General features: G+C 36.0%; 1 protein-coding gene across 3 annotated transcripts in view; it reads left to right on the top strand.

The window, feature by feature from the left end:
* SLC30A7 (solute carrier family 30 member 7) overlaps positions 1–14538 on the top strand; it is an 82314-nt gene that overhangs the window by 624 nt on the left and 67152 nt on the right. Inside the window, exons 1-3 of one of the 3 annotated variants that reach the window (XR_014242739.1) lie at positions 249–518; positions 738–839; positions 14122–14235. Coding sequence is in view for 2 of the 3 variants with exons in the window: in XM_082385768.1 (XP_082241894.1) it covers positions 439–518; positions 738–839; positions 14122–14235 (296 nt within the window). In the remaining variant the exon portion in view is untranslated. Of the gene's footprint in view, positions 1–248; positions 519–737; positions 840–14121; positions 14236–14538 lie in introns of those variants that run through there. The other 2 variants (XM_082385768.1, XM_082385769.1) reach the window with 2 other exon arrangements.

The raw sequence follows: 14538 nt of genomic DNA, 5'->3' as shown, positions 1-14538 counted from the left end.
GGAGTGGGCGTGAGCGGGCTCTCAACCTCCCAGCCAGCCCAGTCTGTGGGTGGCCATCTCAGGATTTTCTTCCTGAGTCCAGGTGGCGGGACTCCACTCCAAGTCGGCCCTTTAGACCACCTAGTAGCTGCCAACTCTTTTTGCCCCCAGCAAAACTCGCGCCACCCGACCCTCGTCGTAAGCCCCGCCCCACCGCACAAGTCCCGCCCTCGGCCCCGCCTTCCCCCTTTCCCGTCCCAGGACGCGTTGCGCGGCTCGGGCCGGAAGTCGGCGGGTTTTCGGGTGTGTTTCTGAGTCTGTCTGTGTCTCGAAGCGGCGCGCGGCCCGGGGCAAGCGGGATTCCCAGATTCCCATCTGAGGCGTCACCACTGTCACTACCATCACCCACGGAGCCACTACTAGAGGGGAGTAGACCCGGCCCTTCGCCGGGCAGAGAAGATGTTGCCCCTGTCCATCAAGGACGATGAATACAAACCACCTAAGTTCAATCTGTTCGGCAAGATCTCAGGCTGGTTTAGGTGCGGGGTGCCGTATTTGCGGGAAGGGGGTGTCCGGCAGAAGGGGAAAAGGCCCAGACCTAAGGATGGCCCGAGGTCCAGGGAGGGAGCGTCAGGGACACCCTCGTTCGTGTGAGAACAGGAACGGGTGGACTGGAAGGGTCCTGAAAGGGGAACCCAACCTCCTGGTCCGGCACTCCTCTGACTTTCCCGGCTATTCCCTACTTGTGTCATGCTTAGGTCTATCCTGTCGGACAAGACGTCTCGGAACCTGTTTTTCTTCCTGTGCCTGAACCTCTCTTTCGCTTTTGTTGAACTACTCTACGGCATCTGGAGCAACTGGTAACCAAAGGGGAAAAGGGTTAGGGCGGAAGCAGCGGGTGGGGGAGACGAAGTACTGTTTGCTGAGTGCCACGTAGCTCCTCACCAGGAGGTTCAGCCCTTGCCTTTGCCACCACCTCTGCTGCTGCGGTGCTTTCTCATATCCACACCGATCTGGCACGGTGGCATTTCTTAAGAGCCGAGGCCATCACGTGCGGCAGTTAAGATTTAGGTCCCCTCTTCCTTTTCCCACCGCCCCCCACTCCGTCAAACCGGAGTGACAAGTCCCCTCCTCATTTTGACAGATGGAGAGAGTCTTTTGTCTTTACACACCTTAGCTTTGTCCACTTTCTTGGAATTGGGAGAAACGCGTTTCCTGCCACTCTGTGGGGGAGTGGCATTTGGGATTCACCCTTAAAATTCCGAGAGGGAATATCTGAGATGTTCTACTTAATTTGTTATTAGGTCTTGAAACCAGGAAGAGGTTTATAAAGGGGATATCCAAAGAAACATGTTTTCATTCTCTTTTAATTTTATGCTGAAACTGTATCATGATTTTCCTTTGGTCTTGACTGCGATGGAAGATCCCATATAGTTTTCTAAAAGCCTTACATCTCTTGAGTTGATGGTTTTTGGTGTCACCTTTGGTTGTTTTTGTTTTTGTTTTTAACTGCAATGGAAAGAGGTCTATCCAGTGTAACTGTGAAGATGCAGTACTGTTATCCAGGTGTTTGCTGTTGAATAACTTAAGGTCTTGTAAAATTGTTCAGCTAACGATAAGATCATCTCACTTCTAGGTGTACTGATTCCTCTTTAAATATCATACTCACTTGAGAATCTCATAATAGCCAACACTTCAAAATTTTATATAAAACTTAAGTTTTTTCTTGGGTTTCTTGAAATAGGTCTTAGACCCCAAGATAAGAACCCATACTATCTATGCTTTATTTCCTATTAATTAAATAGACAGTCTCTGTCCTTTAAGGTCCATTTTCAGAGAGAATTGCTGTTCTTGATTTTTATCTCTATTGAGATTGAACAATGACATTAGATGATACTACCAGTTTTTGTGACATGTATACTTTCATATGAAAAGGTGGACTTTTAAATTCAAATGTCAATTCAGTTTTATCAAAAATACTCAGCAGATTATGACGGTTATTGGTTTAGTCACCACTTAAGTGTAAAAGGCATATTGAAACATAATAAAATATCAATATATGTAATAACCATTTTTAATCCTCTGGGAATTCGATATATGTGTCCTGTAATATTAACACCCTTCGATATATTGTACATGTTAAAAGCACTCTATTGTCTTAGCTTGTATTGAAATAATCATACTTTATTATAAATATGCAATATTTATACTATATTTTATATTTTCTTCTTCCTAAATTATGCCATATTGTGGCATATATGCTGGCTGTATCAAGGCTGTATCTTGGTTTGCCTACGTACAGTTTTGCTACAATGACTTTATATTACAATACATTATATTTCACTGTGCTTTCCATTGCATAAATTACTATGTGAAATGTCTTGTTCAAGTGATTCATATTTGAAGTGCCTAAATCATCTCTTTATGGACAGTAATTCTTTTGATCTGTAGAGATCCATTGAGGAAATTACTAAAACCATTGTTTTCTAAGCCATTAGTCAATATTCATCAGTACATAAGGAAAACATCAGTGATGCATGACTTGTTCTGCCCTCAGGTGGCTTTTGTTCTTTTAATTTTAGGCCTTTTCTCCTCCAGTTTACTCCCTTTCTTTGTGTTGTATCTTACAGATTTGCAGTCTAGCTCTGAACCACATGCCTAGATTAATTAGCAGGTATACATTTTTATGTTAACCTCCACGTCCACAATCACTTTTCCCCCAATATTAATTTTTATCAGCTAATTGGGAGTACAAATGTGTTCCTGTTGAAGCGTTGGCAGACTTGGAAATTGCTTGGGCCTTTTCATAATCTGGCTTTTGTCTTATTTAGACACAACAAATTTTGGGCGCCTTTGTTGACTGATCAGCAGTTTCTTTATATGACTAGATTATCTCTGTTCCTGAAGGTTCAATTAGATTTTAAGTTCCTTGAGTAAATTTGTTACCAAAACTTTTTTTTTGTTTTTGTCATAGTCATTTCTGTGTTTCTTTGCATTCTGTAAAAGTTAAGCTTCAAGATGTTATGAAGCATCAAGAGTTTTTTTCCATTATGGAATTAAAAGATAGATAAAACATTCTTTCTCTTCATGAATAAAGGTTCCTAGAAACATTTGATCTAGTTGCAACAAATGTTAAATAGTTTTGGTTCTTATTCAACACCTTCTTTTTAAATAAGAACTTAATTATACTTGGTTTATATTTTTGTTGGTGACAATGTGTCATTAGTGGAGAATAGCTAAGCTCTTTGTATATTTTCCCTCATTAAATAGCCAGTGCCATTTACCTTTCTACCAGAATGTAAACTTTATTAAAGTGGTATCTCTTCTGTCTTATTCAGGCACCTTAGTACTTGGTGCATAGTATGCTTAATACATGTTTACAGAATGAAAGAATGAAGGAATAATGAATATATGGAATTAACCTCCCTATACTAACCATGCTAACTACCCCATTTGGGGCAGGGTGAGGGGGACATTAAACCCCTCCTTTCTCTTATTCTTAGTAGGAAAATGGTAGGAATACCATATGTGATCTTTCCTTCTAGGGTTCTTTTCCTTCTAGCATTTTATTTTCATTTACTTACTTATTGTTGAGTGACTAATCTCAAGGTAGAATGGTATATATAAACAATGTGTTTTGTACCATCTAGGATTAAGTTCTTTCTCAAGTTTTAGAAAAACCCCAAATTAGTGATTGCCTAAACAAGATAAGACTTTATTTCCAAAGTGGCTATTAGAGTTCCAGCCATCCCTAGCAGCAGAATGTCCAGAATGAAAAGGTATGTACAGTGTCTTTTAAGGAGATTTATCTGGACGCTAACACACAACACTTTTCACTGATATTTCAGTGGCTAAACCTTTGTCACATGTTCATGTCCAATTGCAAATGCCATATTTGCTCCAGTCAACCAGGTATTCTGCTGAAAGTCAAGGATTTTTCACTAATGAAGAAAGGGAATACGTAGGCTCATGAAGTGAGACTAGAAAGAGAAATAAGCCAGTCGGACCTCTTCTACAGGTGGAAAAGTATAGGCGGTCCAGGGAGTTTTTTACTTTCCAGAGTAGCAGAAGAGCCTAGAAGTACCTGTTATCCAAGTATTTTCTACTGTACAGTGATTTTTTCCCTAGTATCTTAATATAGTTTGCTTTTTTTGTTTTTATGCTCTTCTATTTTATGTTTACTTCACTGTCTTAAAATTTTTAATTTCAGTGTTATTTTCTACCAAAGCTGTTACAACCATTTTCCCCCTTAGACATAGAGGAAACTCATTTAACTCAAAAGGTAAATGTCTTTGTATTAGCAAAGTAATTATGTGTTAAAGAAATGTTTTAGGCCATACCAGTCACTCATTTGGTCCTACTTCTTATAAAGTATGTCATAGCATATGTTTGTAAAGTACTTCCTCGGTAAAGAAAAAGGCTTCCATTAGTTACGTATTTTTCTATAGCATTAAAAATTTTAAATGTCTTAGACTTTTATCAACTTTTCCCTTCTCTTCCCAAAAGACATTACTTATGGTTATGGTGATGACTTTTGCTTTTCTATGGTTTTTTTTTTTTACTTTAAAAATGTAGATTTCTATTCCATTTTGCTGAGAATTTTTCTTTACAGTAAAGGGTTATATGGAATGTAGTGGAGTTGTGGGTTTTTCACTGTAACTCTCATTAGTTTAACAACTTATACAAATATCAGGATTCTAAGGATTTTCTAATTCTTGCTAATTAATCGATAGTTGATAGTTTCTTTCCCCCTTTCTATCTCATGGAACCCAAGTTGATGATTCCCTATCTTCGATTTTGAATTAATATCCAACAACCACTGTAAATATGCTGTTAGCCTAGTTACCAATAGACCTTTAAAAATTTTTTTATTGTGGGAAATGTATATAAAAGTAGAGAGTTTAGTGGACTTCATGTCTCTGTCACCCAGCTTTAATGTTTATTAACATGTGGCCTATTTTATTTCATCTGTTACACTTGTCACCATTGAATTGTTTTAATGCAGATACCAGATATAGTATAATTTCTTCCATAACTACGTCAGTTGAGTCTAAAACATAAGAACCCCCCTTTTTAACATAATCTGATGTCATTGTGACCTATAAAAATTAATAATTTATTAATATCAAATGTCCAGTGAGTGTTCAGATGTCCCTTATTAAATAAATTCTTTTTAAAGTTGGTTTTACAAATCAGAATTTAAACAAGATCTATGGTATTTGGTTGATATGTCTCATAACTCTCAATGTATAGGTTCTTTCTCCCTTTCTTTGTTTTTTCCTTCAATAGACTGTAAATAAAATCCATTTCATAAGTTTCTTTTGCCAAATGTTCTGTTCACATTTATTATATTTTGCTTCAGTGATCAGGTTTCTTTTTTATATCCTGAGAAGTTTTATTAAAATGTCCTTAGAAAGTGGTCACTTAAAAAAAAATGTTTAAAAATACATTTTAGTATTTAGTGTTTAAAGATAGAAGCCTAAAACGAGTAGGCTGCTTTTAGCAACTAATTTTTTTAATCAAGCCACATTTGATGTGTAAATCATATAACCTTAAATATTCTCTATGCTACCTTTATTTTCTAAGGAATTTTATGCCATGTAGTTTAAGTGATAATTCATAATCAGAAACATTTGCTGATATTGAAGATGAGCAGCAAAATTGACATTCCTCATGAACACTATTTTGACATATAATAGGTGAGCAGAGAACTAGAAGTAGACTTTTTTCACGAGTTTGCTTACATAGTTGTAACTAAGTAATTTTCAAATCATGATACCAGGTTTAAATGAAAAGGTCTCATATCACAATGCTTGAAGAGAACGTGATGTTCTACCACCTCAGAAGAGGAAGTATTTTTTCAGGTAGAATCATGTTTTATGATATGCTAAAAATAAAATAACACTTTAATGACAATTAAATTTACTTAAAGTTTAGATAAAATCAAAATCTCATTTTGATGAGTATTAAAATTGCCATGCTATACCTAAGCCTCTTTAAAAGGGAACTTGATTGCTAGTATACAGTAGAGGTTTACCCTTTTCTTGCACTATTGCAGCAGTGTTTGGTGTCTATTGAATGTATATAAAATAAATCTGTTATAAAAAAGAAAGTGTGTAGTAATTTGCTAGGGCTGCTAACAAAGTACCACAAGCTGGGTGACTTAAACAACAAAATTTGTTGTCTTGTAGTTCTGGAGCCTAAAAGTCTGAGATTAAGGTGTTGGCAGGGTTAGTTCCTTCTGAGGTCTGTGAGGTCAGTTGCTTTGCTGGCAATCTTTTGTGTTCCTTGGCTTGTAGGAACCTAATCTCTGTCTTATCTTCACTTGGTGCTCTCCCTGTGTACATGTCTGCCTTCAAATTTCCCCTTTTTATAAGGACAGCAGACATATTGGATTTGGGCCCACCTTACTGACTTCATTTTAATAAATTATGTCTGCAGTGACCCTATTTCCAAATAAGGTCACATTCTGAGTTACTGGAGATATAGGACTTCAACATAGACATTTTAGGGAGGATACAATTCAACCCATAACAGTTTTTACTAACTATATATGTAGATCAATAAATCAGTAAATTTTAAAATTTATATTTATTTAGCATGAATACTTGCCTTCTTCTACAACTAATTTACAGTTATTTAGAATAAAAGTCATATATATAATAAAACCCTCCAATTAAGAAATAAAAACTTTAAAAACCACATATACAGAGAAAAAAATAAACCTGTTAAATATGTAGACTAATGTCGTTGCTGAAATTTACTTTTAAATTTGGTTATAAAATCTCATGAAATCAAGGCAGGGTGGGTAAAGATTCTCATTATCAGGTTTTACTGCAACACCACAAGTATACTGTTTTATCAGAATAGAGACAGAGTTTTCTGAAACCAAATTTTAAAAATAGCTTACCATATCAGTCCTTTATCAGAGCATAGAAAAAATCATAAACAATGTTTTTATTGGTTTTATAACACATTACAGAGATATTCTTCAAATGGGTCTTTCATACCTCAAAATATAATTAAATTATTATTTTCCGTGTTACAAAGCTATTAAGGGCCAAATGTGTAGTTTTACGGTGATCTAACTATCCAAGGAAAATCTTAAAATAACTATAAATCTGAGAGGATTGCTTGGATAGCAAGAGCCTTACCTTGTTCTCCTCAGGTTTTGATTTTCTCACTCAGCCTTTTCATTTATTCACTATTTCTTATTCTGCTTTGAGTTGGGTATCAGATAAGTATAGACAGTACTTAAACTATCTTATGCATCTATATATAGTTGAATAAAATATACAAGGTTCATGATAAGACTTAAGACATTTTCAAAATACTTTATAATGATATTTGAGAAATTTATAAATTTTTGTTCTTTTCTGTGTGGGTGAGTAATGTGCTTTACTTCAGTTTCTAATTTTATAATTATCCTAAATTATAAGGAAATGTAAAAACTGCTTTTTCTACTTCTGTGAAGAATGTTTTTGACTTTTAGTTTGTAGCACTTACAATTGAAGAAAGCTGTAGCATATAACCAAATATTGAGAGCTCTGGATCATGCTGGGAACACTAGATATTATAAGGTATTAATAATAATAGTAATAATGGGAATATCGATGTGGCTTTAATGTGACAAGCACTGTGATAAGTGTTTCACGTATATTAATTCACTTATAACGTTTATGACATTTTTTACTGTTACCTGTTTAAATGATGGCTAAAAAATTGAGGTCCAAAGTAGTTAAACAACTTCACAGTCATAGAATTAGTAAATGGTAGAGCTGGGATTTGAACCCAGGTACTCTGACTTAAGAAGTAGTGCTCTTAACCATTCTGATACTTCTTGATTTTTAAAGATTGAGCTGCTGATATGCTTGCTTTCAGAATATTTCTGTTGACCTATCCTAAAGCTTCCTGATTTCTTTCCTCAGCTCTGTCCAGTCTGCTGATAAGTCAATTGGAAGAATTCATCTCTGACGCCTTGTTTTTTGTTTCTAGCATTTCCATTTAATCTTTTTTTTTTGTACTTCCCATTTCTCTGCTGAAATTTTGCATTTATTCATGCATTTTTTTCCACCTTTTCCATAGATCCTTTAACGTATTAATTATAGTTCTGATAGTACCAATATCTGGGCCAGCATCTTGGTCTGGTTCTGTTGACTGCTTTATCTCTTCACAACGAGTTATTTTGCATGCTGTTTTTTGTGTTTCTTGAAATTTTTGATCAAAGCCTTGACATTGTGAGTAGAGATCAGTAGATATTGAGGTAGTAGTATTTATGACTAGGAATAAGCATGCATCTTCCGACAGGCGATTAGGCCTTTTGCTTCCAGTATTCTTCGTTTGCATGTGTCACAGAAGTTCTCACTTCATACTCAATGCGCCCTCCCCCTGCCGAGCTATAGACTGCTATTGATTGTTACTCAGTGTGAGGTTTGTGGTGAGGGCAGAGGGGCATTCATTAACTTGACCAAGCCTCAGTCTTAGGCAGGCCCTGTGAGCCTGGGCCTCAAGGGTATGTTTTTTGGTTTGTTTGTTTTTCTTTTGTTTGTTTGTTTGTTTTTAACATTTTTCCCTTCCTTTGGTGACAGCCAAAGTCTGTCACATTTATGTAGGTGGTCTTGGGTGAGAGTGAGTTTCCTGCTCCTTCTTTGGTCAGAGCAGAACATCTGCTTTGTGTTGGTACAGGATCCTCTGCCCAATAGGATTTCCTGCCCCACCCCCCCTTAGTGGCTTTTTTTTAAAGCATGTATAATACAGATCTTTAACATCTCAAATAATATGTCGCTTCATGTATCTTGTAAGAGCTTTATAATAATACACTTCCATTTCCTTCTATCCTGTGTGCTATTATTATTATTTATTTTCTTTTTTTTGGCTGTGTTGGGTCTTCATTGCTGTGTGTGGGCTTCTCATTGCGGTGCGTGGGCTTCTCATTGCGGTGGGTGGGCTTCTCATTGCGGTGGCTTCTGTTGCGGAGCATGGGCTCTAGGTGTGCGGGCTTCAGTAGTTGTGGCTTGCAAGCTCTAGGGCGCAGGCTCAGTAGTTGTGGCGCACGGGCTTAGTTGCTCTGCGGCATGTGGGATCCTCCTGGACCAGGGATCAAACCCATGTCCCCTGCATTGGCAGGTGGACTCCCAACCACTGCCACCAGGGAAGTCCCTGTGTGCTGTTATTGTCATACACTTCACGTTTATGTAAACCCTACAATACAGTGTTCCTATTTTGGCTTTATACCGGAGGTTAGCAAACCTTTTCTGTTGACAGCAGATAGTAAATATTTTAGGCTTTAAGGGTCATAAGGTCTCTGTCACAGTTTCTCCATTCTACTGTTATAGCACGGAAGCAGCCATAGACAGTATATAAGCAGGTGAGCATAACTGTGTTTCAGTAAAACTTAATTTACAAAAATGAATGGTGGTCCAGATTTGGCTTGTGGGCCATAGCTTGCTTACCCTGCCTTAGATTGTCAGATATGTTTTTTTAAAACAGCTTTATTGAGATATAATTCATATACCTTAAAATTCTCCCATTTATAGTCTACTATTGAATGGCTTTTAGTATAGTATTCACAGAGTTGTAAAATATCACAACAGTCCGTACTGGAACATTTTTATTACTGCAAAAGGAAACCTTGCACCCCTAGCCATCACCCTCCAATTCCCTCATCTCCTGATCTGCCCCAATTCTGGGCAATCACTAATCTATTTTCTGTCTCTGTATATTTGCCTATTCTGAACATTTCATATAAATGGAATCATTTGCATATGATCTTTTGTGACAGTTTATTTCACTTAGCATAATGGTTTCAAGGGTTATCCATGTTCTACATGTATCAGTATTTCATTTATTTTGGTTACCAAATAATATTCCTGCAGTGTGTGAGGGTTCCAGTTTCTCCACCAACACTTGGGATTATTGGGCTTTTTTATTGTAGTCATCATAGTGGATGTGAAGTTGTTTCTCATTGTTTTGATTTGCATTTCCCTGCATTGTAGTTAATGATGCTGAGTAACTTTTCTTGTGCTGATTGGCCATTTGTACGTCTTCTTTGGAGAAATGTCTATTCAGATTCCTTGTTCATTTAGAAAGTTGGATAATTTCTCTTTTTGAAGAGTTTTAAGAATTCTTCATATATTCTGGATACAAGCCCCTTGTCAGATATATGATTAGCAGATATTTCCTCCCACTTGTGCACTGTCATTTCACTTTCTTGATATATCCTTTGACACGTGAAAGTTTTAAAATTTCAATGATGTCCAGTCTGTTACTCTTTTTTTTTGTTGCTTGTGCTTTTGATATCATATATAAGAAACCATTGCCCAATCCAAGGTTGTGAATACGTTAGCTTTTATGTTTAGGTCTTTGATCCATTTTAGGTTAACCCTTGTGTATAATATGAAGTAAGGGTCAAAAATCATTTCCTGCATGTGGATATCCAGTTGTGTCAGTGTTGCAAACACTATTCTTTCCACCATTGAACTATTTTGGCAACCTTGTCAACAAACAGTTCACCATAAATGTGTGAGGGTTTATTTCTGAACTCTAAATTCTATTCTACTGATTTATACGTTTATTCTTATTCCAGTACCACCTTGTTTTGATTTCTGTAGCTTTATAATAAGTTTTGAAATTGGGAAGTGTGAGTCCTCCAACTTTGCTTTTCTTTTTCAACATTGTTTTGGCTATTCTATATCTCTTGCTTTTCCATATGAGTTTTAAGATCAGCTTGTCAATTTCTCTAAAGGGGTCAGCTGGGATTTTGATGGAGAGTGAGTTGAATCTGTAGATCAATTGAGGAAGTATTGCCTTCTTAACAGTATTGTCTTCTGATCCATAAACATGGATGTCTTTCCATTTATTTAGGTCTTCTTTAATTTTTTTCCAACAATATTGTATAGTTTCCAGAGTATAGCTTTTGTACTTTTTTTTGTTAAATTTATTCCTAATTATTTTATTCTTTTTGATGCTATTGTAAATGGAAATTTTTTAAATTTCATTTTTGTGCATCACATTATATAGGAATATAATTCAGTTTTGTATGTTGATCTAGTATCCTGCAACCTTCCAGACTCATTTATTAGTTCTAATAGTTTTTTAGTAGAGTCCTTAAGATTTTGTATGTATAAGATCATGCCATTTGCAAATAGAGATAGTTTTACTCCTTCCCTTCCAGTCTGGGTGCCTAATTTTTTATTTCATTTCCTGCCTAATTGCCCTTGTTACACCCTCTAGTACAATGTTAAATAGAAGTGGTAAGAGGACATTTTTGTCTTGTACCTGATCTTAGGGGAAAGCATTCAGTCTTTGGCCACTAGTGATGCTGATGTTAGCTGTGGGGTTTTCGTAGATGCCATTTATCAGTTCAGGAAGTTCCCTCCACTGCAAGTTTGTTGAGTGTTTTCATCGTAAAAGTGTTGGGTTTTGTGAAATGCTTTTCTGCATCTATTAAGATGATTATGTGGGTTTTGTCCTTCATTCCATTGATATGATGTAGTATATGGATTGATTTTCATATAGTTAACCAACCTTGCATTATTGGGATAAATCCCACTTGGTTGTGGTGTATACTCTTTTTTTATATATTGCTGATTTTAATTTGCTAGTATTTTGTTGAAGATTCTTGTGTGTGTATTTGCAAAAAATACTTGTCTGTAGTTTCTTTTCTTGTGGTGTCTTTTGTCTGATTTTGGTATCAGGGTAATGCTTATCTTATACAATGAGTTGGGAAGTATTCCTTCATCTTCTGTTTTTTGGAAGAGTTTGTAAGGGATTGATATTTATTGTTCTTCAAATGTTTGGTAGGATTTACCAGTGAAGCCATCTGGGCCTAGGCTTTTCTTTGTTGAAAGTTTTAAAATTATTAATTTAATCTGTTTACTTGTTATAAATCTATTTAGATTTTTTTTGACCCAGTTTTGCTAAATTGTTTCTAGGAATTTGTTTATTTCATCTAAGTTATCTAATTTATTGGTTTATATTTAGTTGTTCATAGTATTTTCTTATAATCCTTCTTATTTCTATAAAGTCAGTAGTAGTATCTCACTTTCATTGCTGATTTTAGTACATTGAGCCCTTTCTCTTTTTTCTTGGTCAGTTTATTTAAAGGTTGTGAATTTTACTGATATTTCCAAAGAACCAACTCTTGGGTTATTGTTTTTTCCTCTTTTTTTCTATTCTCAATTATCTTTTAAAGATACTAAAAGTTAGAAAGTTATTTTTAATATTTTTACACCTATTTATCATTTTCAGTGATCATCATACAAGGCTAAGTTTCCATCTGGTATCATATTTGGACTTAAAGAACTTTTTATTCTTGTAGTTCAGATCTGCTGGCAGTGAATTCTCTCAGTTTTGGTTGTCTGAAAAAGTCTATTTTATCTTCATTTTTGAAAGATATTTTGCTAGATATAGAATTTTAGGTTGACGCTTTTTTTTTCTTTCAGTACTTTAAAGACATTGCTTCATTGCCTTCTGCCTTGAGTAGTTTCTGATGCAAAATATGCTATTAATCTTACCTTTGTTTTTCTGTATCCAATTTTTCTTTCTTTTTTTTGGCTGTTTTCAAGATTTTCTCTTTCTGTTGGGTGTTCCGCAATTTGTGAGGTATGTAGGGTTTTTCCCTTGCTAGTACTTCATTAAGCTTCTTGGATATGTGGTTTGTTTTTTGTTTTTCATTAATTTTGGAAAACTCTTCAAGCATTTTCTCTTTCAATACTCTTTCTACCCTATTCTTTCTTCTCTATTACTGAGAATCCAAATACATGTATTTTAGTCTGTTTGATGCTTTGATAGGTTTTGAATGTTCTGTTCTGTTTTTTTTTTTTCTTTTTCATTCCTTTTCTTCTTTGTGTTTTACTTTGGATAATTTCTTTTGACCTAACTGATTCTTTCACTCTGTGTCCTGTCTGCTCAGAAGCCCATGTATGTTATTTTTAATCTTCAATACTACGATATTTTAAAAATTTTTATCATTTCCATTTGATTATTTTATAGTTTCTATCTCTGTGGAAAGTCCCTGTTTGTTCATAAATTTTCTCCAGCTTTGTACCACATCCTTTAACATATTAATCATATTTGTTTTAAAGCCCCTATTACAGTCTAATCTCTGGGACTTTTCTGCTTCTGATTCTGTTGACTGTTTCAGCTCTTAACAATGGGTCTTATTATTTTTTTTTCCTTGATCTTGTTATATGCCTTATAAATATTTATTGAGTGCTGGATATTATGTTTAAAAGAATAATAGAGACTGAGGTTAGTAGTATTTATGCCGAGAAATGTGCACGCCCTTTTTGTTTTGTTTTGTTTTGTTTTGTCAGCATGGGGGTTTTGAACCTATCTGATCAATAGTCGAGCTGGGCTTTTGTGTTTTGGTATATTGCTAGTTAATGTCAACAAGCCACAGACGTCACATTTCCAGAGGCTTCTACCACTTTGTGCTTAGTGTAGGATTTTGAGTACTGGTGGGTTTTTTCAGTGTTCTTGTTTCACTCTCAGCTTTCAGCAAGCCCTGCATACCTGTGCCACAAGGGAGTCTCTCTGTGCTCTTGCTTGACTCTCAGAGGTAGATTGCTGTTGTCTTTTACTTTAGGCAAGGCTTTGGTTGGGGAAGTGGGGGGATGAATATTTCATTCTCCTGTTGCAGCCTCAATATTAGGTAGGCCCTTTACCCCTGAGTGTCAGAGTGGGTGTTATTAATGTTCCTGCCCCTTTCCCCACCCCTCCCCCCCAGCCTCATATCAAGAAAAGGAGCAAGGGTCCTGCTCCTCTTCCAACAGCAGACCTTTGCTTTGTATCAGTGTAAGATCCCGGGCCCAAGCTGGCTTTTAGCCTTGCCCCCGGTAGCAGATGGCTGTTTTTTCTGTTTCTCTTTCAGTGACAGCTGACCTTTGCTAGTCATCAGAGGGCGGGCAGATGCCTATCCTTCTTTCAGTAGCAGCTGGGCTTTTCCTTTGGCAAGGGGTATGAGGGTTTCTTCTTAGATGCTTAAAAATTATCTTTAATATTTTCAATATATCATATTTTAATGTTGTCTTTTTAGAAGATTAGTTCCTGATGAGCAGAGGCTTGATCTTAGATTTTTAGAAAAGGATGACTGCTATTTGGTTATTATTATAATATGCCAATGTGTTTGTTCTTTTCCAGCTTAGGTTTGATTTCCGACTCTTTTCACATGTTTTTCGATAGCACTGCCATTTTGGCTGGATTGGCAGCATCTGTTATTTCAAAATGGAGAGATAATGATGCTTTCTCTTACGGGTAAGACTTTTTAAAAACATTTTTATTGAAGTATAAGAAATACAGAAAATAATACATAAAACTCAGGCTCAATGAATTTTCGCAATTGAATACACTTGTCTAACTTGAACCCTTGAAAACCCCTCATGCCTCCTTCTAGTTCTTTACACTCACCTTCCCGCTTTCCTAACTCCATAGGTTAGTTTTGCCTGTTTTTGGACAATATATAATTGGAATCTACAATGTGTACTTTTTTTTTTTTTTTGCATCTGAGTTCTTTTGCATCTTGATTTTACCAAAAATTTTCAGGTGAGATTGTTACTA

The sequence above is a fragment of the Balaenoptera borealis genome (genome assembly GCF_965194805.1).
Source record: "Balaenoptera borealis genome assembly, chromosome: 1".
Taxonomy (NCBI): Eukaryota; Metazoa; Chordata; class Mammalia; order Artiodactyla; family Balaenopteridae; genus Balaenoptera; species Balaenoptera borealis.
The sequence above is the reverse complement of the archived record's forward strand: the minus strand, read 5'-3'. Positions and strand labels throughout refer to the sequence as shown.